The sequence below is a fragment of the Bos mutus genome, chromosome 28 (genome assembly GCF_027580195.1).
Source record: "Bos mutus isolate GX-2022 chromosome 28, NWIPB_WYAK_1.1, whole genome shotgun sequence".
NCBI classification, from domain to species: domain Eukaryota; kingdom Metazoa; phylum Chordata; class Mammalia; order Artiodactyla; family Bovidae; genus Bos; species Bos mutus.
In genome coordinates, this window is record NC_091644.1 from 8,197,232 (window position 1) to 8,221,282 (window position 24,051).

Here is a 24,051-nt window from a genome sequence, read left to right on the forward strand (position 1 = left end):
AAGCGGTGACTGTATCACACTCAAGGGAGGAGGAATGGGAGTTTCCCACCTCCCCTCTCTCACACTGACCACCACAATGGAGTCTCATTGAACGTTCAAACCCCAGGGCTGGGACCAAAGCCTGGAAGTTGATCAGAGGAGGCAGGAAAGTCCAAGAGGCCAAGTGGAAGGTGATGAGTCACTCTGGACACATAGGGATCAAGAAGAATCTTGAACACAGAGGGCTCCCCTAATCCATATTCCAGACGAGTGTGAGGGGAGGAAGACCCAAGGCAGGGCTGGCTTGCTGGCCAGCCTCATTCCAGAGTGGAAGGCCAGCGTGAGAGACTTCTCCTTCCCCCAGGATGTGCAAGAGGAGGGAGGAAGGCGATGATAAGGACCACAGTCTCCTTTCACTGGAGGACATCTGTGGACACCTCTCGTGAACCTGGAGAACTCACCCCGGCAGAGCAGGGACTGCTCGAGTGCCCTTAGCATCTGTGTGTCCAGGAGGTGCTGCGGAGCCCCAGGGAAGGGTCTCAAGTGTTGCCTCACTCGAGGCTGCCTGTGCCAGGAGCGGGGAGCAACCCAGAGAGCCTGGGATGAGGCCAAGAGGAGGGAGGAGCAGACAGGAGCTCCTCGATGGCCCCTCCAGGCCCTTAGCTGGACACAGGAAAGGCCGGACAGGCTCCAGACGCGGTCTTCACTGGCATGTCGGCTGTGGATTCAGCTGCCCCCTGACTGGGGAAGGTGCTGCTACTCCTGGCTCAACCCGCGGGCAGGACCCGGCTGGTGAACGAAGGCTGCGGGGAGATCTGAGCCTCAGGGTGTGGAAGTCACACCTGCTCCCACACGTTCCCTGGACTTCAGGAAGGCATTTTCCAGATGACTGTGACACACGATGGGTATATTTCTTAGCTTAAGGCTCTGAAGAGAAAGAAAGCTCCAGACCTGGGGGCTGGGATGGGATGGGGGTAGGCTCTGAAAAGAGGAATTCAGACTTAGTCCCTGGGGTTCCAAAGGGAGGGGGAAGAGCCTGAGTGGAGAGGAGCAAGTGGCTGCCGAAGCAGAGGGCTGCATACCCGGGCTCAGAATTGGGGAGCACAGGAGGGCCAGGACCAGGACAGGGCTGCCCAGAGATCTGCCTTCATGCTAGGACAGGAGGGAGCTGAGAGCTGACTCAACCAACTGCCTTCTCGGAAGGATCTTCAGCCCCCAGAATGTTTCTATCTGACACAGAGAATAGCATTCGGGACAGGGACCTTAAATATCTGCCGAGACAACAGAGTTAAATAAATGGGAAGACTGTGGCAAACCAAGGCACAGCTTCTCAACTCCAGCTCATTCCTGCAGCGTGAGGACGTGGATCCAGCATAACTACACGGTATAAGATTAGTATTAGAATTGGTCACATGTGACCAAAAATCCAAAATATTAGTATCTTAAAGAAAACAGAGGTTTCTCTCTCTCTCTCCGTCTCTCTCATATATACCCAAACCGAGCCCTCCAGAGCTGAGAGATGGTTAGAGTTCTTCCATCTCACTCCGAGGATGTGGGCTGCACCCTCCTGGCCGAAAATGGAGGCTAGGGCTCTGGCCACCACACCTGTGATCCAGGCAGCAGGGTAGAGGAAGGTGGAAAAAAGAGCAAAGAGAATGTGCTCTCTGTATTTAAGGAGGTTTCTTGAAAGCTGTCAGATAGTGTTTCTAGATTTTTGTTGCCAGAACTGAGACATGATTTCCCCCAGCTGTGAGAGAAGCTAGGAAATGTAGCTTTAGTTCTGCTCATCTATGTGCCAAGCTACAGACCAGGTGTTCTATGACTGAAGTGGGTGTGGGTATTAGAATATGCCATGTAACGCTCCTTTGCCTCCATAACACGCACCCCATCTTCTCATGCATGGAAACACTGGGACTGGGGGAGGGGTGTAACCCTGCACCCCATCTAGCCCAGAGGTCAGGATGCCTGGGCGATGGCAGCCCTCACCATCGGGTCCTGATGCCCCACCGCCTGTGTGCGATGGTGCAGAAATAACAGTCACCACAATGAGGACTCCTGATTGGGAGAAAAGATATCTGGCCCCACAGTCATGGCAGCTGTGGCCATAGTCAGGTCCCACTGGGCAGGCTTTCAAACCTTCTTACACTCAGGAGAGGAATCTGCCTGGGGCAGCCCATCTGGCTGGCCCAGCTCTACTTTGGAGGGAACTCCATGCCCACTGTCCCCTGTGGAGAAGTCAGGCTCTCTTAGTGACATGTCTTTTGTACAACTCCGTGACCTTTATTTGTCCTGATGAACTCTGCATGCCTGAAACTGCCCCAGTGGGCTCATCTGGCTACAGATTCAGGGGCACACTGGCCCTTCCACCTGCCCTTTGCATAGAAACAACAGCTGGGGTGAGGGGTCACCTGCGACAGCAACACCCTCACTTCCAATTTTCATGTGAAATTGACTAATTAGAACTTTTTGGCAACTAATGTTTGAAAATCACAATTCAGGACAAATGAACTTGCCTGTGTGCCAGACGTGGCTGGCAGGTGTGAGTAAGGGGGCCACTGGATGGGGGAATTGGGGCTCCTCTGACACAAGCTGGCCTGGGAGACTAATGCATCTGGGGAAGACCCCATGCCACCCCCTTCATCTTGGCGGGCAGGACTAGTGACTGCACATCTTGGGGCGGAACTGGCTACAGTTGGAGGGCAGGACTCTTACAGGGACCCTGGGGGGTGTGCCACCCCCGGGGGGTGAAGCTCAGGACAGCAACCTGGACTTACCAGCCCACCCCCTGGAGTACAAGGGAGGGGGCTCAGGATTGGCTCAAGGTCTGGGTGTCCACGTGTATCTGTCTACGGTTTGGGTTCCGTAGAAGGGACCCCAGGCCCAGGGCTGGGCAGGTGCTGAGTCAGGCCGTGCTGGCCCACCCTGCAGACTCCACCAACCGGGACTCTCTGGATATGATTGAGCGGTGCATCTGCCTGGTGTGCCTGGATGCCCCCGGAGGCGTGGAGCTCAGTGACACCAACCGGGCGCTCCAGCTCCTCCACGGTGGAGGCTGCAGCAAGAACGGGGCCAACCGCTGGTACGACAAGTCCCTGCAGGTAAGCCTCCCCGTGGCGTGGCCAGTGGCCTGCGCCACCTCGTGCTCACGTCCAGCAGGCTCGCTCAGTGGCCTCTGCTGCCCACCCAGGGTGCGTATATGGGGCCAGAGAAACCGAGGAGATGTGCTCTTCCTGTTGGCCCCTGGATTGGCCAGAACTCTTCTCGGGAGCAAGTGGCGAAACCTAGCGCTAACTCCCTGACTTTCCTGCAGCCTGTGCTCAGCCTAGGGGGCCTCTGGGGCAGACCTGGGGCTCATTCCCCATTTTCCATCACACACTGTCAGGTGGGGGCATGCCAGGGACTCCCATCAAACCAGCCCTCAAAGCATGCATCAAGAATCACGTCTGATGCCAGAAGACAACAGTGTTTCTGAATTTCCGTCACCCTGGCCCCGACATTTCAACACACCTCCCTTCATCCCTGAGGAGTACGGCAGCCCAGCATCTCCACAGAAGAGTCATAAAATGAAACAAAGCCATTCACAGATTTCTCATTCACATGACGTCAGCCCAGAAATAAGACATTCACTTTGGCCTAGAGAAAAATACTCACAAGGATGGGGATGAAGTTCGGGCCATTCGTTCCCATCCCCCGTCCTTTTTCTCCAGCACGCTGACCCTGAATCGAACCTTGTGTATTTGTAAAGCTCCAACGCTCTCACAACGACTGCATTAAGTGGTACCCAACCATGTTTGTGTTTTGGTTTGGTATCGCTCAGGTTTCGTTTAGCTCCCACTGGTAAGCTTTTCTAGGCTGCCTCGTTTTTCTCTCTCCATCCCCTGCGTTCTGCAGGTTATCCTTTTTGTTGGTTTGCATATTGATTCTGCTATTTCTGATGAGTTCTCTCCCTGCTGTGCTGGCTATTTAGCCTCCACCAGTGGTGTTAATGGCTTGCAATCTTTCATGGAGCAGCTGCGGGAATGAAATGATATAATGGATGTACAGGGCCTGAAACATCGTAAGCTTTGGTAGTGGTTTTTAAAAGGCACTGTTTTCCACCCTTACTTTTAGTGACAGGAACAGGGAAGCACTGATGTGTGAGTGGGCACGCCCTCCCCTCCTGCCTTATGTGTGCGCACTTCTGGGCTCTTTTTTGCAGGCAGGACAGATTATCAGGGGAGCTGGAGAAGCCCAAGAAGTTCCGTGAACCTGAATGGAAAGGTTTGAGAGCAAGTCTCAGGACAGAAAGCAGAGGGCATGGCGGAGAGAGAGAGAAGAGCCTGCATGGATGGGCCTGGAGAAAACCTCTGTGGGAAGTGTGCTTGTTTGAAGAAAAGGAGTAACAATTCTGGGAGCTGGCATACAGTGAGACTGGGGGAGACTGGGGGTCAGCTCAGAGGTGTGCCTTGCCACAGTTCCCCGAAGGTCTCACACAGATTTCAGGAGCTTGTGTATTTGTTTGCTTGTTGGTTTTTTGCTTATGGATGATGGCTTAGTACCTCTGGAGTGTAATGCTGTGCTGAGGTGGACTTCAAGGCAGCCTGACTGTATTCAGGTTATGCTTTTAGAATCAAGATCTCATTCTTTTCGTGATTTCCTGCTAGGACCTTTGCACACACTGAGCATCTCCCTTTCCGAAGTCAGCTAAATCCAGCCTTTGTATAGTTAGAAAAACCATGAGTAATCTTTATAGCTCCCATGGGCCTTACATAGACTGTCTCTCTAATCCTTGTATTGATCCTGTGAACTGAGCCTTATTGGATCCATTTTAAACGAGAGCAAACTGAAGCCAGAGGTTGATACGACTTGTCAGAGCGCTCCCGGCTGGAAGGTGGTAAGCGCAGAACTGGAATCAGGGGTCCTGACTTGAAGCCCAGGGAGCAGTGAACGGGCCATCCCTGACACACCTTTCTTTCACTCCTATCAAGAGATATTTTATTTCTCCTGGGAATCTGCATGCCACCCAAATTGGGTCATCATCCTTCATTACTCATTTAGAGAAGTCATTAAGCACCTACTATGGGGTGGACACTACGTCCTGGGGATAATATCAGTGGTGGCCAACCACACAGTGTCCATCAGAACATAATCACACAAAGCAGACCCGGATGGTGGCCCTGATGTGTGCTGTGAAAGGGAAACGGGGCTAACAGGAGCCGAAGGGGCTTGCCCAGGACCTAAGGAGAGCGTGCACAGCCTCAGCGTGAGCACTTAGCAATCGCTGGGCTACCTGAGCCAGGCAGCTATGGCTCTATCTTCACTGCCCAGGGCACTACCCTCTTCTGGGAGGAGGTCACACAGTTTCGAGCTGTCTTGAGGCCCCTCTATTCTCAGGCCATGGCGACTGTGTTCTTCTCAGGAGATGATGTGCTTTGGTGTTCCTGGAGAAAAGGTCTCCCTGAGAGGTGGGGAGGTGGGAGGGATACAGGCGTCCTGACCTGGAGCCAAGCAGCTGATTTGGAATACTGACCCAGAGGCCTGCTCACTTCTCTCTGCTATTGCAGTTCGTGGTGGGCCGAGATGGCACCTGTGGCGTGGTATGTGAACACTCTCCTTTTGACGGCATCGTCTTGGTGCAGTGCACGGAGCATCTGCTCAAGCACATGTGAGTCTGGGGGCAGGGCCCCTCCTGAGCCACTGAGCAGCCACGGGAGGCAAAGCCGGACTGCCCAGCAGTGGCCAAGCTAGGCCAAGACAAATGTGGGCGGCCACTGTGGAGCTGCATCAGTCTGGCATTGTCCTAGCAAAAGACGAATTTGAAAACCAGCTTGAATGAAACATCATATGCTTTATCGATCTTGGACAGAAGGGGCAGACTGAGCAACAAGTTAGCGCAGTTAGGGCGATATTTGGCCAAGAATTCTCAGCTTTAGCGGAATATTTGCTCTGGTCCAGGGAAGCCCAGGTCGATGTCTATTGCTTGTCCAGTCAGGTGTGGGCCCACTGTTGACCCAGAATGGAGGGAGCTGCACCTGTTTCTCTCCCCTCAGCCTGGGTCTCTCTCCTTACCTTCCAAGGTCTCCAGACTGAGTACTTCTCTGTCCCTTGGATACACTGGGTCCCTTCCTCCATTCATGATTCTGCTCATTCTCTCCTCCTAGAATCTTCTCCCTGAATCTGTAAGTTCTGAATCTCTTCCATGATTTAGGGACTCTGTGCGTGCGTGCTAAGTCATGACTTAGCATGACTTCAGTCATGTCCAACTCTTTGTGACCCCATGGACTGTAGCCCACCAAGCTCCTCTGTCCATGAGATTCTCCAGGCAAGAATACTGGAGTGGGTTGCCATGCCCTCCTCCAAGGGATCTTTCCCACTCGGGGACTGAACCTGAGACTCTCATGTCTCCTGTATTGACAGGCAGGTTCTTTACCACTAGCGTCACCTGGGCTTCCCTAGAGGGACTCTCTAGGATCACTGAAAACCCACACCAGCCCTCACCGACAGGAAATCCCGATTTGCTTCTTCCATTTGCCCCCAGGTGTTTGTTTTTTTTTAAGAGTTATTGGTGTAGCATGGTCAAACAGGAAAACATGAAAAGAAATCCTGGGCTTTGCAGTCAGGTGGAACTGGATGGAACCCCAGCTCGACTGCTCACTAATTTCGGTGTCCTCTAAGAGCTTCGGTCCGTTCATCTGTGTCACAGTTGGGTGGGCACACCAAACTCCAACAGCTAAGATGACTGCCAGGCAAAGAAATAAGCTGCCCACAGCCCCCCGGCTGGCAGGCCACAGGAGTCACCCCATTGTCCCTCAGGGTGAAGACCAGCAAGAAGATTGTCCGAGCTGACTCAGTCAGCGAGCTCCCAGCACCCAGAAGGCTGAGGTGGAAGTGCTCCCCGGAAATTCAAGGCCTCTTAGCCTCCTCAGCAGAAAAACTTCAACAGTAAGGAGAACCCCAGGTCTTTGGGGGTGATGCTCCAGGGGGTATCACCATACCACTCCCCCACCCCACCAGCTGCCAAGGTGTCCTAGAAGCTTCCAAAGACCCCAGCTCCTCTGCCTCCCCTCACCCGCCTCTGCCCACCCCCCTCATGGAAATGCAGTCAAACTAAAGGGGAGTTGCACCTCTCGGGGAAATAACCTTGCCGAAGTATCCTTCATTTCCATAAAATGCAAACGTGCATCTATTTTTTTCCACAGGTTTCACCTGACTGAGCTGAGTCAAGGCGGGGAAATCATCTCCATCTTCCAGGGGAGGGGGGGTTATTTCCAACTGGTTTGAATAAGTCATTTGAATTCAGGAGATTTCAATTTGCTTGAATTTACACGGCAACTTGACAAGGGGCCTTGTTTCCCCAAGGGGAGCCCTAACGGGACCCCGCAGGAGGCCCCGGGGGGAATATGAGCCCTTGCTAGCGGTCACGAGGTGTGCTGGGTGTCATGGTCTGGCAACTAGATACGGACTTTGGCTCTTCATTCCCTCGTTGAATAAACGAGCAGGAGTGCATTCATTCATCCATTCATTCGTTCATCATGCTTGTGCAGAGCTCTGGTGTGTTCCAGGCCTCCGGTAGGGCTCTGGGGACACAGAAATCAATGTGCCACGAGTCCCGCCCTCCATACTTTGGTGGAGGAACTGGATCCCCAAAGCAAAAATGTCAGATGCAATAAGCGCCCAAACCAGAGACATGTATTTGGTCCTGAACCCACAGAGGACACTGGAGCTGAGTTCTGCCAGGAGGTAGAGCGAGGGCTTTGCAGAAATGGGCCTTGAAGGATAACTAGGAGTTCGTGGTGCCAGCAGCTGGGAAAGAGACAGGTTCATAAGATCAGGTTGTTTGGAGGCCAGCAAGTGAGAGAGTGACCAGAGCTGGGGCAATGAAGGGAAGCTGGGGTCACACTGCAGAGAGCTTCATGTCCTTACATTCTGGGGACTGGAGGCTGTGCTGCGGTGGTGCGGAACCCCTGGAGGATTCAGGCCATGGGGTTTCTGGGAACCAAGGAGCCTGTGGGGATGGCGCAGGTGAGCAGGGCAGAGCGTGGCTGGGCTCGGACACCAAGGGATGGGGAGGGTGCGTCCACAGCGAGCTGCTGGAGGTGTTGACGGACTTTCCAGGGGGAAGGAGAGAGGCCTCAGGTGTTCATCTGTAAGGGCTCGTATCTCAACCCCATGGGGCTGCTCTTGGGACATGAAGGTGAGTGAGTTGGTGGGCTGGTGAGCCCTGGGCAGAAGAAAGAGTTGGCTTATTTCAGGGCTTCAGGCAGCTGGCATGTGGTCCCAAGCGCCCAGCTTTCCTTTCTAGAGAACCAGAAGAACCAAGCAAGGCCTGTGGGTGGGGAAGCAGAAGCCGTGGGGTCCTGAGCTGCCGTGGAAGGTAGGTAGGGTCTGAGGGGCCAGGGCTTGGCCAAGAAGTTTTCCAGATGGCTGGGGTGACTGTGAGCTCAGCCTGTCCAGGGACAGTGGGTCAACAGGACAGACTGAAGGGTGAGTTCCCATGAGAACTGGGCCCTCTCCAAGTCCTGCTGGGTCCTCAGAACCTGGCATGGACCAAGCAAGAGCTGAGCTCACATGACTGGAGGAATAATTCAAGGCCAGGCAGGCAGGGAACACCGAATCCTGAGGGAGGGTGGGAGCAGGGGTCAGGGCTGCTCACCCAGGGCTCTGCACACACACACACACACACACACACACACACACACACAGACACACATATGGCTGGTGACCAGATATGGGGATTGCTACATGTTGCTCCTGCAAGCCATCAGCCCATACCCCAAACCCATTATGAAGGAGACTGGTCAATATAGTGAGGGGAAGGGAGTGGGGAGACAGGTGCTGAAGGTCTATCTCAGCGTGGACTCAGGGAATCTTCCTTCTACTTGACAGTGATTGTGGGCAGCAAAGGTCTGGGCATATCACGGGAGGCTCAGCATCGATTTCCAGGTAAAATGGATTTTCAGTCACCAACAAAGCCTGGATGAGCAGCTTTAGCTGTGGTGACTGTGGCCAGCGGCCAGGCCCCAAGCCTTTCTTCCCACAGCACAACAGGGACGAGTCTCAGTGAGAGATGCTTGCAGCCATCAGAGAAGCAGGCTTTTCCCTGAGCACGAGTCTCAGTGAGAGATGCTTGCAGCCATCAGAGAAGCAGGCTTTTCCCTGAGCACGAGTCTCAGTGAGAGATGCTTGCAGCCATCAGAGAAGCAGGCTTTTCCCTGAGCATGGGGGCTTGGCAGGTCTGGCAAGATGGCCAGGAGGCCCAGAGTCCACGGGGATGCTGGACACACTTCACACACAGGTCAAAATGCACGGCCTCCGTAGGCCTACTTCGGGGGCAGTGACTCCCTAGGACTTTGTAGGTTGTTTGCTCCTTGCCCACGCAAATGACCCTCGTGCTTCTGCATCCCTCCCTGCAGCCAGGCCCCCTCCCCACCCCCAGTACAGAACCACTGCCCTATCCAGCCGAGCCTCACCCTCAGTTCAGAGTCCCCCTTGTCGGCATGCCCTCTGCCACTTCCATACATCAAGGCCTGTCTCTGACTGTGTCCTGGACACCTTACTGCTTTGACATGGACCAGGCTCGAGAAACTTCATTAGACTCTGTAGTGAGTGCATTCTATTTTGCATGCAGTGAAAGCTTCTTTCCTTTTTCTTCCACAGAATAGTAAAGAATCTCGACTTCACCGTTTATAAGTTTGATGACTATGGGAAAACATTCATTAAGCAGCAGAAATGCAGCCCCGATGCCTTTATTCAGGTGGCCCTCCAGCTGGCCTTCTACAGGTAAGCACAGCCTGCCCAGGGGGACTGACTGATGAGCTACTCTTGGGTCTAGAAGCATCTTGGAGGGAGGGATGACTCCCTGTGAGCCTAGAGGATGGGGGTATGACCAGGGCAGGCTGCATGGAAGGACCCTGTCACCTAAAGCTGGCAAGCAATGACCCAGGGGCGCAGAGTTCATGGGGGTGGAGGGACGCAGAGCTGACAAAGGCCAGGCAGGTGGCGAGAATATCAGGTGGTTCCCTCCTGATCTCAGCCAGCCCACCTGGGGCACTGGAGCTGTGACCTGTTCCACCCAGTTTTCCTGGTCTTGACAAGGAGTTGGAAGTAGCATCCCTGCCCACCCCCTGGTGGGTCAAGTCAAACATTTGGGGCTTAACTGGTTTCCGTTGCTCATTCCCCTCGCCCCACAGCAGTTCTCCTCCATCCTCTGCCCTCCACCTCCAAGCCCCCGCCATCTAATGTTTGGTCAACTGTAGCCCGCCTTTGCAGGTCTCTGCTTCCACTCTTGTCCTCAGTAATCCTGTCTTCACGAAGCATGAACTTTGAAATATCCAAATCAGATTCCATTACCTACCACCTTGAGCCCCGCCAGTGGTTTCCCATCATGCTTAGAGCAAAGTCCAGGCTTAGAAAGGCTCTTTGTGAACCAGCCTTCCCGGGGCCCTGCCCCCAAGCTCTCTTCCACCTCCAGACCTTGGCTTTGTGCCAGTGTCTCTGCCTACCCACCTGTCACCGCCACGCTTCACACACCAGCTCCTTCCCACAGCCCAGGTCTCTGCTCAGGTGCAGCCCTCAGAGGCCACCTCGGAGCCTCACGCCACCAGCTCTCTGTCACAGCGTGCTGCGTTCTTTTTCATTCATGGCAGTTGTTATGCATGTGGGCTCCCTTGTTCATGGATTTGCTGACTTTGTTTTCTAAACTGTCTCCCCCAGGCGTGATGTTCTCAGTTATCTTGCGTGCCTGGGACAGAGTAGGCATCAGGGACTGTCAGAGCCCTGAGAAGACCCTGCAGGGGTTTTAGCCTGGGGTGGCATGGTCAGTGTGTGGTTTAGAAAAATCCCTTAAGTAGTAGCTCTGTCCTGGGGAAGAGATGCAGAGTTGGGAGTAAGAGTTGAAGGCAGGGTAGGGAGCCAAATTGGCCTTTTATGAGAGGTGAAAAATTACGCAAAATAGATCTTCCTCAAGACAGGGCTGGCTCCTGTGGGTCCCAGCATTCCAGAAGCAGCAGCTCATAAGCTAGCACAGGTGCTGTGTAGTAAAGGGCACCACACCCCCGCCAGAACCTGCTTGTGGTCTGCAGTCAGAATGGGCATAAAGTGACTTGGAGAAGGCCCTGGCACGGAGGCATCACTAATGAGTGGGTGGCATCCCAGACTCCAGTGTCCCTCGCAGGGGGTGTGACCCACGGGGAAGGCCAGAACCTGCTTGTGGTCTGCAGTCAGAATGGGCATACAGTGACCTGGAGAAGGCCCTGGCACGGAGGCATCACTAATGAGTGGGTGGCATCCCAGACTCCAATGTCCCTCGCAGGGGGTGTGACCCACGGGGAAGGGAGTGCAGCCACTCTGAGTGTCATCGGTCAGGTTGACATCACCCCCCCACACACACACAAGGACTGTGCTCACGGCCAGGCATTGGGCTATGGAAGGACCCAGCCTCTAGAACTGCAGTCAGTGCCGTTCTGACACTCAGATGGCATGTGGCTGAAATGGGCCATGAGGTCAGTGCCCTGCTCGTGCCGTGGCTGGGGACACTGCTGCCCTGGTGCTCAGCACTTCAGAGCTTCAGATCCAAATCCCAGAGGGGATGGGGACAGAGCCCCCTTCCTCTACCCTCCAGGGATCTTTGCTGTCACTGGACATGGCCAGGAATAGATGAGGCCAGAGGCTCCCAGGCTCACTGAATAGGCAAAATACCACCTGCTGCCTATGGAATGAATGCTTCGGAGTTTCAACTGTAACCAAAAAAATTTTTTAATCTGCTTCTAGATTCAGCAGAAACGCGGAAGCTGCCTAAATTGGGGCTGATAAGCTACCAGCCAGTGGTGGCGTCTACTTCTGTGCTCAGCATGGTGTTTGCTCCGAGGGGCTGTAGAGATACAGGAAATGAGCTCCCTGCCAGAGTCTTGGGCGGGGGGAAATGAGACATGAGTACAGGAAATGCCACTTTCTCGGCAAGTCATACAGTGTCAAGCACTGTACCCAGTCAGACTCTCGATTCCCCACTCCTGGAACTCACCCAGGGCGAGGGAGACTTGCCTGGAGGAGGCCAGGATACCAGGCCACCACATGCGTGTGACTTTGGGTGTCACTGCCCTTCTCTGAGTTCTGTGTCTTGCCCCTCCCTGACCCCTTAACACCAACAGCCTTACTGACTGGTGGGAAAGGTGTTTGCCAGCCTGGTGTGCAAGCCTAAGGGTGCTTGCTCAGTTCACATATCTGAGAAAGAGACTTGCCCTGACTGGCGGGGCCAGCGGTCACAGACGTGAGGAAGGAGAGACACAGCCCTGGTACCCATGGGTCACTTTGAAAGCAGCGCTGCCCCTGGATGGTGGGCCTGTGCAGCAGCTGGCACCCATGGCCACCAAGGCCCCCTCCTTGCCTCGATCCACAGTCATGCTTGAATTGTTTTTAAATAAAACAGGATTCCCTCAAGAGTGGGAATGATGAATTATTCCATGCTGTGCTATTAATCACTCACTCATTGGGTCTTGCAGAAAATTCTAGGTTTCCCACCAGATTGGGACTTTAAAAAAAAAATAATAAAAACAACTACCAGTCATGTCTCCCTTATATTTTATATCCACACAGTATCACCCTCACAGGAAAGTGTGCTCAGCTCTTCATATCAGAGGCTCCCCAGCATTCATCTTTGGGGAATCTCCTCCAGAATTCTATTAGCATTAAAATGAAAGACTGCCAAGTGAAGGCAGGACTGTAAAAATCAAGGCAGGCGAGGCTATTTTTCCTTCAGCATTTACGACTCCCTGAGAAGGCAGCACCGTCTACCGTTCCCCCTTCATCCTGTGCAGGCTCCACGGGAAACTCGTGCCCACCTACGAGAGCGCCTCCATCCGCCGGTTCCAAGAGGGACGGGTGGACAACATTCGATCGGCCACGCCGGAGGCGCTGCGTTTTGTGAAAGCCATCGCTGACCACCACACAGCCGCCGTGCCGGTAAGTCTTGCTGGCCTGAGGGGTCTCAAGGAGGTCAGTGGGGCAGCTGTGGGCCGCCTGTGGCTCAGCCCCGGGACACCCAGCTCCTTTGGCTGGTCTGTACCTGAGCAGCCTCTTAAAGCCCCGTGCACTGTGTCTCTGTCCATTTATAGGATTCAGAGAAGCTGTTGCTCCTGAAGGATGCCATCCGAGCCCAGACGGAGTACACGGTCATGGTGAGTGACCTCGCCTGAGCTCAGGACCCCCACTGTGCCCAGAGCCGGGGCCGCAGCACAGCCTCTGGGTGACAGCTGGGCCACCTCCTATGCAGCGACTTGGTGAGGCCACCTTGCCTCCAGAGCCTCCTCTTTCTTATTTTTAAAAGCTGCGTAACACAGCACTCCTGCTTTTTATGTGGATTTTACAGGAATACAATGACTGGTCTTTGAAACAACACCAGTAATAACAGCACCGACATGTAAAGCACCTTACAGCTTGTGTAAGAGAAGGCAGACCTATATGGTCTGCACAGTCTCGGGTGAGGCAGTGTTTTTTCCCCCCAGGGCTGTTTCTGCCTTCTTATTCTCCATGTATTTATTTATTTATACTGCTTGTGAATACAAAGATTTTTTTTTGCTGAAAGTTAATGGTGAAATTGAAATGGTAAGGGAAATGCTTTCCTGGGTTAGGAAAATAATATATTTTCTGGCACTGCAAAGCCATCATTTGCATACAAACCAAAAATAAGCTACTGCTTGGACTGGTGATCAATATATTAATTGTGAATCATTCTGATATAGTCTCTGAAGGATCATACAATCTATGGAAAGGAATTTACTTGGTGTTTACTCTGTTTGCTATCTATATATCTGAAAGCAAGCACAACATAGATCTGGGTTTTAGAACTAGCCAGCATAGGCTTTTCTCCAGTTCAGTTGCTAGGTCCCTGATCCATCTAAATGGGTGTCTGTTCTGTTTGGGGAAAGTCAAGCTTGCTGTCATGTCTTCTGTGGGTGTCCTTTGTTTTTCTGCTCTATGCCAGGCAAGGCGTTAGGTGCTGGCAAATAAAAAACGAAGCCCTTTCCTTGGGGAGTTCACTACGTAGTAGGGAAAAGAGGCCTTAACTGTTTCAGGAAGTAGCAGAGAACATGGAGGAGTAAGTTCCTTCCACTTGGGAAAGCCAGGTGAGCTCCCCAGAGGAAGTAGTGCTTCATCCAAGACTTAAAGCAGGAGGTGTTTGTCGGTAAACGCAGACGGGAAGGATGGCCCTAGAAGGGAGCAGCGTGCGCACAGGCAAGGGCTTACAGTTGTTACTTATCGAGCTCTCTTTCTAGTAAAACTATTGGAGGATGTAGACCACTAATGTAAGAGAATAAAACACAAAAGAGAAAATCACAGACTTAAACATCAGAAGATTCTACACCAGGAGGAGGTCGAGAACAAGGATGAGAGCAAAGGGAGGTCCCAAGCTGAGCTGTTCAGCAGACCCAGGGAACAGTCAGTCCACAGAGAAGCAAGAAGTGAAAGGAGAAATTAAACTGGTAAATTGTCTGATACATTTTTATGCATTAAGGGAAGTTTTACAGTTCTGGCTGAGGACTTACGAATCATAAATTGTAGATGCATAGAAAGATAAGCAAGTGGGAAAATCATAATTTAATCATTTACAAACTGTCAATTCTAGGGAACACAAAAAAACTGATTAAGGAAATCTAATCCTAACACACGCAGGACTCAGGACTCAGCTGTGAATACTTGCATAATTATAGCCATGTAAACACTGAATGTTGATCAAGTGACAAGGAGTTCAAATCTAACTCTGTTGGAAGCATTGGGGAGTGGAAGTATATTTGGGAAGGAGGGTATCAAAGAGCCAAGTTTCATCTTCTATAATAAGGAAATTGAAAAACGCAGTAGCAGCAGTCTAAGCATAGTATTCAGAACTAAGAAAGCCAGTTGCTAAAAGGGTTCCAAGTGATTGCTTCTGTGGAGAGGGATTCAGTGCTGGCAAAGTGACATTAAGTCTTTGGCTTATTTGGTGTTTTTTTAAACTATAAATATACAACTTTGATAATTTAAAATTTTATGAAAACTTTAGGGAAATATTCTCCAAAGCATTGCCATAGGGTTCTGCTGTGTTAACTATTTTAAGTTGGTGGAAACAACTAAATAAAAGAGATCAGGGATGGGGAGAGGAGAGCCATAAAGATGCTTTGTAGGTCCCTGGTTGGATGTGCGGGGTAAGGGACGGAGGAGGAAACCAGGAAAGCTCCATGTATCTGGCAAGTATATTTGGCAGAGGTTCTGGAGAAGGAAATCCCAAGGAAAGGAGCGGATGTGGTCCAGACACGCTGCCACGTCCCCTCAGCACCGTGTGCTTCTCCTTCCCAGTACTTACGCAGTTTGTGATCCGAGTTTATTTGTATGATTGGTTAATACGCCTCCCACCCCACCCAGGGCTCCAGGAGGCTGAGTCCGCGACTGCTTTGTGTTCCAGCAGCTTCTCAGGCACATAGTAGGCACTCAGTTCAGGTTCTTGAATGAACAGAAGACCGGATGTTGAGTCATTTTGCTCGTTACTACTCATGGCTCTGATCCAAAGAATCTGTTGAATCAACCCCAGTTGCTACAGGAACTTCAGAGATGGTGAAAACCGGGGTGGACTGGCTGCTGTACAGTGTAGCTGCTCTCACAGATCTGCACAAAGCAGTCAGTACATAGCGGCGACCTGAGAAATTAAACGCGCGTCTACTTCATAGCTGGTCTGTCTCACAGCTCTTCGCCTCTGTCCTAACGGGGCATGTCCAAAGTGAGTGGTGATTGTATAACATGTCTTTTCAGCCTATAATTAGGTGTGTTTGGAGAGACTGGGGCCCCTGAGTCATCTTTATGCATCCATTCTCACCTGAAAGAGAACAGCTGTCAAATTCCAAAACGTACCTTGTAAACCTGAACAAAGTTCACTGTGGTCGAAGATCTCCGCCTCTGTGGGGCCTTAACAGCTAAGGGGCCGTCTCATGTAACCGTGAAACCCCCAGGAATTACTCAGTTACCCTGATGTTGATCCAGAGGTTATTACAAGAGGCCAGAGGAGGGACTTCCCTGGGAGCACAGTGGATAGGAATCCACCTGCCAATGCACAGGACACGAGTTCAGTCCCTGGTCCGGGGGGATTCCACATGCTGTGGAGCAGCTAAGTCCGTGAGCCTCAACTCTGAGCCCACGTGCTGCAGCTACTGAAGCCCAGGAGCCCTGCAGCCTGTGCTCTGCAGGAGGAGAAACCACAGCAACGAGAGGCCCGCACACCACAGAGAAGAGTAGCCCCCACTCACAGCAACCAGAGAGCGCCCACAGAAAGCAGCGAAGATGCAGCATGGCCAAAAAGAAAATAAATACATTAAAAAAATTATTTTAAAAGAAAGAGGCCTCTATGTCTCCTTCAGCCCCACAAATTGCCCCAATCAAACATGTAATCTGTGCAAAACCCCTGTGCCTGCTGCACACAGCCTCCTGTGGGGAAGACAGAAAAGACTGCCCTGGCTCCACTGTCCCCTTCCAGCCACACCACCACCCCTGAGCTCCTCCTGTGTAGGAGTCTCCACTGCTATTCTCTTATCCTTTGATAAGATTTCAAGTACCTGTGACAAAAAGAAAGACCTTTTCTTCATCCAACAACCCTTGAAAATGTGAGCTGAGCCTCTGCTAAGCTGTCTAGCTCCTGTCTCAAAATTACTCTTAGATTATGAGTCCAGTTCAGTTGAATTGATTCTGAGCCTGTGAAACAGCAGCCAAGATTCGAGGACACCTCGGCACCCTCTGCCCCTCATTCCTGGGGCTCCTGCTGGAGGATGAAGTGTTGGTTGTGGTGAAAGCCCATCAGTGACAGCCTGGGGTACCCCTGCCCAGGCCTGGATGGGTTCCAGCCAGCACCTGTGCTCCTGCCCAGGTTCTGCCCCTGCAGGGGTGCCCAGGAGGGCCAAGCCAGCCCTGCTGTTTCCACTTGGAGCATGAGGGGTTATACACACTGAACCTTGGCAGGGACCATGCTGTTGGGGGGCGGGCAGTCAGACTCACTGGCTTTTAACTCGGGCATCCTCATCTAGAACCCTACCTGCTCTGGCTTATCCCGGGTGTGGAGAAATACACAAGGAGCAGAGATCATGTAGGAGTGCTTGGTCCTGGGTGGCCACCACACACGGATGTGGTCCACAGCAAGCACTGGGTGGGCAAGAGCCATCAGAGTGCCCACGAGCTTTGCAGACTAGAGAGGAGAGAAGGAGGGGAAGCCCGTGTCTCAAGTCCTGTTCTCTGTCTCAGGCCATAACAGGGATGGCCATCGACAACCACCTGCTGGGGCTGCGGGAGCTGGCCCGGGAAATGTGCAAGGAACTGCCCGAGATGTTCACGGATGAAACATACCTGATGAGCAACCGGTTTGTGCTCTCCACCAGCCAGGTACTGCCCCAGTGCAGCCAGCACCTGAGAGCATTTAGTGGAAGCAGTGGGCTTTCTCACAAGCTGAGTGATTACAGCCCACTGCTCGGAATCAGCCCGGTCCTGGCTCTGCTTCCAGTGAACTGCATGCCCTTCAGCAGAAGGACCAAAATGCTCAGAGTGCTGGTTTCCCCGTCTTCTAAATGTGCGTAATCACAAATGCCTCCTTAGCAGTGGTGGGCAGGATGGGAGAATGAATGCCTCCTTAGCAGTGGTGGGCAGGATGGGAGAATGAATGCCTCCTTAGCAGTGGTGGGCAGGATGGGAGAGCGCCCACTCTGGTGCCCTAACCACTAGGCAGGATGGGAGAGCGCCCACTCTGGTGCCCTAACCACTAGGCAGGATGGGAGAGCGCCCACTCTGGTGCCCTAACCACTAGGCAGGATGGGAGAGCGCCCACTCTGGTGCCCTAACCACTAGGCAGGATGGGAGAGCGCCCACTCTGGTGCCCTAACCACTAGGCAGGATGGGAGGCGCCCACTCTGGTGCCTAACCACTAGGCAGGATGGGAGAGCGCCCACTCTGGTGCCCTAACCACTAGGCAGGATGGGAGAGCGCCCACTCTGGTGCCCTAACCACTAGGCAGGATGGGAGAGCGCCCACTCTGGTGCCCTAACCACTAGGCAGGATGGGAGAGCGCCCACCCTGGTGCCCTAACCAGGATGGGAGGCGCCCACCCTGGTGCCCTAACCACTAGGCAGGATGGGAGGCGCCCACTCTGGTGCCCCTAACCACTAGGCAGGATGGGAGAGCGCCCACTCTGGTGCCCTAACCACTAGGCAGGATGGGAGGCGCCCACTCTGGTGCCTAACCACTAGGCAGGATGGGGAGCGCCCACTCTGGTGCCCCTAACCACTAGGCAGGATGGGAGAGCGCCCACTCTGGTGCCCTAACCACTAGGCAGGATGGGAGGCGCCCACTCTGGTGCCCTAACCACTAGGCAGGATGGGAGAGCGCCCACTCTGGTGCCCTAACCACTAGGCAGGATGGGAGAGCGCCCACTCTGGTGCCCTAACCACTAGGCAGGATGGGAGAGCGCCCACTCTGGTGCCCTAACCACTAGGCAGGATGGGAGAGCGCCCACTCTGGTGCCCTAACCACTAGGCAGGATGGGAGAGCGCCCACTCTGGTGCCTAACCACTAGGCAGGATGGGAGAGCGCCCACTCTGGTGCCCTAACCACTAGGCAGGATGGGAGAGCGCCCACTCTGGTGCCCTAACCACTAGGCAGGATGGGAGAGCGCCCACTCTGGTGCCCTAACCACTAGGCAGGATGGGAGAGCGCCCACTCTGGTGCCCTAACCACTAGGCAGGATGGGAGAGCGCCCACTCTGGTGCCCTAACCAGGATGGGAGAGCGCCCACTCTGGTGCCCTAACCACTAGGCATATTCTTTCAGTGTTGCCCGGGAGGTGGTGTCCTCTGGGCCCAGAGGCAAGTCCTGGCTCAATCAGATGCGATGATGTAGGTAGAAAGCCCAGACCCCCCGTGCTTGGCACGGACAGGGTCCTCCAAGCAGGTCACAGACCTCATCATAAGGGGCCAGTCCGGCATCTCCTAAACCAGCGCTACCGCCTTGCTCTGTTGGAGGACCGCCGACGCAAAAACAGAACACGATCTGTTAGAGAAAGGCAGCCATCTGGAAGAGAAGATACCTACCCCCCTCCCCATACCCCGCCCTCCAAACGTCAGTTTACTGAAACTCCACCTCATCTGCGAAAAGCAGAACATGGGCAAGAACAAGGGCTGATAAAGTTGTGTTTGAGGATAAGAGCCCACTCGGTAATTTCGTTTTGTCATTATGGCAGTGAGCTTGCAGCCATGAGTAAAAGAGGACAGAGCACAGCAGCATAAATTCTTCAGGAAACCATCCATGGGCACGAAGTGCCTCGGAACGCTGTATGGCCTTCGGCTGTGGCACGGCAAATTGATCTGACAATGAGGTGACTCTATTAGCAAGACTAATGGTCTGTTCTGCCCCATTAAAACGGCCAGTGTCATTTCTGAAGGCCTGAGCACACAGATCCTGTGGGCTTAAAACACACACCGCCCTGCACCTCCACAAGAGCGTGCTCCATTTCCCCTCTGAAACCAGCTAATACAATTAATTCAGGGTGTGGTGGTATTTTTTTTCTCCAACTGCAATGAACATTGATGGCTTCAATGCCTTCAGAAGCACTTTTTCTTGGCTTGTGATCTGCATTATAAAATCGCAGCCCTCTGAATTCAAAATGTATCAGGTACATAACTAAAAACTCCAGTTGATGGCAATCTCTGAGACGCCCAGTGCTGGGTAATTGTGCGTGACCAGGCTGTGGGGAGAAAAGCAGACCAGCCAGGCAATACTGACAGTAATTAAGGATGTGGGAAAAAATCGACAGAGAAGAGGAGCCAGATTTCCTCCAGTTCATAAATTACTCCCTCTGGGAAGCCATCTAACTGTTGGGTGCCACCAGGGTGCCGTTTAGTAAATTGCTCTGATTGCCTGGGTGATTCAAACAGCCCCCAGGTGAAGGAGAGATTCGGCCCAGCACCGGGTCACTCTGGGAGCTTCCAACTCCACGAGTAGCGCAGGTTTCACACCAGGGAGGGGCTTATGGCCTCCCTTCTGATTCATGCAGTTAGATGGGTTTCTTTTGATGACTCTGGCTGTGGCCATGCATGATGAAGCAGTCCGTTGATGTGCTTAATTCAGTCACACACCCAGGTGGGAAATAGTCAAAGAGAAGCAAATATCTCCTTGAGGCCCCTGGACTGCTACAACATCATGCTTTGCGCAGACTTTCAGAACAAGCAACTTCTGACCTGTCCTCTCCTCCAGGTACCCACCACCATGGAGATGTTTTGCTGCTATGGTCCCGTGGTACCCAATGGGTACGGTGCCTGCTACAACCCCCAGCCAGAGAGCATCCTTTTCTGCATCTCTAGCTTCCACAACTGCAAGGAGACATCATCAACCAAGTTTGCCAAAGCTGTGGAAGAAAGCCTTCTTGACATGAGACGCCTCTGCAGCCTGCCACTGTCTGCCACAGGCAAGCCACCGGCAACAAAGGAAAAAGTAACAAGGCCCAGTCAGGGGCACCAACCTTGATGGCTGCCACCAGCTTTCAACTCCTCAACCCAGCATTCTGCAGCTGCCAGGCCCCGCCGAACCCCTTGCTCCCAACCTTCACCCCAGCTTTCTGTAGCTTCTCTATAACTCCAGACCCAACACAGACCACATTGAGGCATCACACAAAGCTGGACTGGTAGGAGGAATGCATCCCTCATGAGGCATGGGAATTGTCATTATTTATCAAGGTGTCCTCGGGCCTGTGTGTTGGGAAATAAGACTAGCCTGGCTCTGAGGCGGCCCGGGTGAGATGTGGAAGCCACCACTGACTTCCCTCTGTAGCCACAGCAGCTCAGTATAGGTGTGTGCTTCCCAGCAGGACCTAGCATGTCCAGTGAAAGAATGAGTCACCTTATTATGTGCAATGCACCCAAATGAACCATGAAGGAAGAGGCTAACCCCAGGTCATTGCTTTGTGTCCCTTGGGGAGGAGTAGAGGGCTTTGTTTTCAGATTCAAAGCAGTCTGATCCTGGCATTCAGAGCGACCCGCCCTGAGACATGTGGTCCTGTAAGCAGTACCCACCCCTGACACACACACACACACACACACACACACACACACACACAGCCCAAGTTAATTTAAAATACAGTGATCTGGGCCTACAAACACTTTTCTCCTTTTGCCTCCCGGAAGCAGCCTTCCACTGAGTTCAGAAAATCTGGTCTGGCTATTCTGAAAGGGGAAGAAAATGGTCTGCCATTTCCCTGGAGCAGCTCTGCTCCCTGCTTTCTCCGGGGGCCTGGCAGGGCCCGGTCCACCTCCCCAGGGATCTGCCACTTGCTTTTTTTCTGGTTGCCTTCCCACTCGCCTTCACAAAAAACATGCCCTGATAGGTGATCTGCCTTTAGGAGGAGAGCAGGATGCTTCGGGGGTTTCTGCTGCTGCTGTTTACTTGTTTTGTTTCGTTCATTCTTGAGAGGCTTTTAAGAAAAGCACTGTGACATTAATTTCAGAATACGGTCTCAGTGGCCTAAGCTGGACATCCGTGGATAGCTGGGACTAAAATGCATGTGGAGGAGCCGAAATCAAAGCTCTTAACTGGCCTGGGGGCTGAGGGCACAGCTGGTGAAGAGAGGGGCTGGGAGGAGGGAATGGCTGTGCACAGAGCCAGCCCTGATGGAGGGGCCAACAGTCCACAGAACTGAGCTGAGAATGTCCGGGGAGGCAGTGCTCATGGAGGAGATGGTGAGAGGCACTTTCTGCTAGGGCATATTTTTATGGGAAAGCAACCAGAAAAATCAAAACTGCAAATAGCCAAGGCAGCTTGCTTCTGTCCAGAGGAGGTGCAGAACTGGGCTCCTATCACACTGAGTTCTGCCATGCTTCCTGTGAGTTTTCCTAAAAAAAGAAACGCCCTTTACTCCTCCCACAAAGACACGAGCCAATGACCTCCCCATCCCGCTCTGTATCACCCTCCACTGTGGCCCGGGGACCCTTAATGTGTCTCTTCTTCGGAGCACTGTGCAAGCTCTCTGCCCTTTGACTAACATAGAAGCAGGCAGGCTGAGATGGGGGAATATTTTGACCTTTGCTGGGACCTTTGATAACACAGACATCCCTAAGCTGTGAATTCCTTGAGCCAATGGTTTCAGGCTGAGAATTTCTATTGTATGATCCAGGAGATTGTGGCACTGCCCCTTCAAAACCATTGGTCTGCAGAGTCCACGCTGCTTCCCTCGCGTGTCCACCTTTCTGCTCCCCCTGGAAAAGCACAGCCCAAGAGTCCCAGGGGTGTTTGAAGAACTGCTGTCCAGCTGCTGTAAGCCGACTCAAAGCTACCTACTTGTTTCCAGCAAATGACCACGGTGGAGATCCAAGTTCTCTTCTGGTTTCTCTCCAAAAGTTTCTGGGTGGGTAGACAGCTCTGGTTTGGGGATCAAGCAGCCTCACTGGTCTTGGCCAAGAGACTTAAAAAGCCCAGAGACTCAAGTTCTTCCATCATCAAATGGGGACAAGAGCATCCCGGCCTTGTGAGCTTGTCAGGATGGTAGGTCACGTGTGTAAAGGGCCTTGCATGAGCAGGTGGGCACTGGTGCCCGCTGTCGGGATGATGTTACCCCAGCAGGCACTGTTCAGGTGATGTTTGTTTCACACTTTCTCTCAAACACTCATTCGTCAGAACCAAACACATCTGCCATTTTCTGAGCTTGGGGAAAGGGAACTGACTGTGCATTCCGATATCAACCATGTGTGGATGGCAGACGTTTGGCAGGAGGGAACAGCTCCTCTCTCCGAGGGAGGGGCTGGAAGCTGGTCTTCCCCCTCCAAGTTCAGGTGGGTACACTGAGCCTTTACATAAAGGCAGTGCTGAGCCATGGCCTTGGCCATCTCTGTGGGGACCCTGGTAAAGGAGACTGTCCCAAGAGTCCTCAGAGAGATGATGAAACTTGGAGACTCAGATTTGGGGGGACAATGATGCATAATAAAAATGTATGTGGCCACCTTACAATACTGCTAAGTTGCCAAAATATATAAAGTTGATATTTGAGTTCTATTTTTATAAAACAGTTCTAGATTTATGGCAATATGTACATGTGTATTTATAGCCTTTTGATTTTAAGTTATAGTTTTGTGCTTTAAAGAAATATATGTGTGATGAAAGAACTGTATATTGAAAGCACTATATTCAAATTATTTAAAGACTGTAAGTCTATATTCAATAAACAGTAATGCCAAGAAAGATGGCATTGGCTGCTGTTGCTGCCCAGAAATGCTATAAAAACTTGTGTAGTAAATTCTGTCAGCTGGGTCAACAATTCATTCGCCTTTGTCTGAGGTCTGACAACAGCAACTGCTGCTGCTGCTGCTGCTGCTAAGTCGCTTCAGTTGTGTCCGACTCTGTGTGACCCCATAGACGGCAGCCCACCAGGCTCCCCCGTCCCTGGGATTCTCCAGGCAAGAACACTGGAGTGGGTTGCCATTTCCTTCTCCAGTGCATGGAAGTGAAAAGTGAAAGTGAAGTCGCTCTGTTGTGTCTGACTCTTCGGACCCCATGGACTGCAGCCCACCAGGCTCCTCCGCCCATGGGATCTTCCAGGCAAGAGGACTGGAGTGGGGTGCCATCGCCCTCTCCGACAACAGCAACAGTGGATGTCTAAAACACAGGAGCTGGGAGAGAAAGAGCAGGAGAGAACTTGGTTTCTCCTAGTGTGTGGCATGTGTAGGGTGAGGGACAGAGAGGTTTCAGGGGTATTTGTGATCAGGTTGGGTATAGAGATGGGTGTCCCCACTTAAGTCTGTAAGAACATGCATGAGCAGAGTGAAGTGGAGGGAAAAGACCCGGTTTGGAGGCGGGATGCCCGAACTACAGACACAGCTCCGCTCTAACAGCAGGATGGGCTGACTCTGGGGTGTCACTTTCACCTCCCCGGCCCTCAGTTTCCTCATCTGTAAAATGGGAATATTGATATCAGCACTACCCATTTCCAGGTTGTGGCAAAATGACATAAGATAGTCATTGTTCGAAAATTTGGAAGTGATATAAAAATTCGACATTCTTATCGCAGGCTCACAAGTACATGTGCATACACCCCCTGAACCCTGCATGGCCC

The 24,051-nt window shown here is 52.6% G+C and overlaps 1 protein-coding gene across 1 annotated transcript in view; it reads left to right on the forward strand.

The window, feature by feature from the left end:
• Positions 1-23,170, forward strand: part of CHAT (choline O-acetyltransferase) — a 57,414-nt gene extending 34,244 nt beyond the window's left edge. Inside the window, 8 exon segments of the mRNA XM_005900612.2 lie at positions 2,908-3,077; positions 5,523-5,623; positions 6,772-6,900; positions 9,616-9,738; positions 12,771-12,915; positions 13,068-13,130; positions 17,212-17,349; positions 20,208-23,170. Coding sequence (XP_005900674.2) covers positions 2,908-3,077; positions 5,523-5,623; positions 6,772-6,900; positions 9,616-9,738; positions 12,771-12,915; positions 13,068-13,130; positions 17,212-17,349; positions 20,208-20,477 — 1,139 coding nt within the window. The 3' untranslated portion in view covers positions 20,478-23,170.
• Positions 23,171-24,051: the final 881 nt, after the last annotated feature.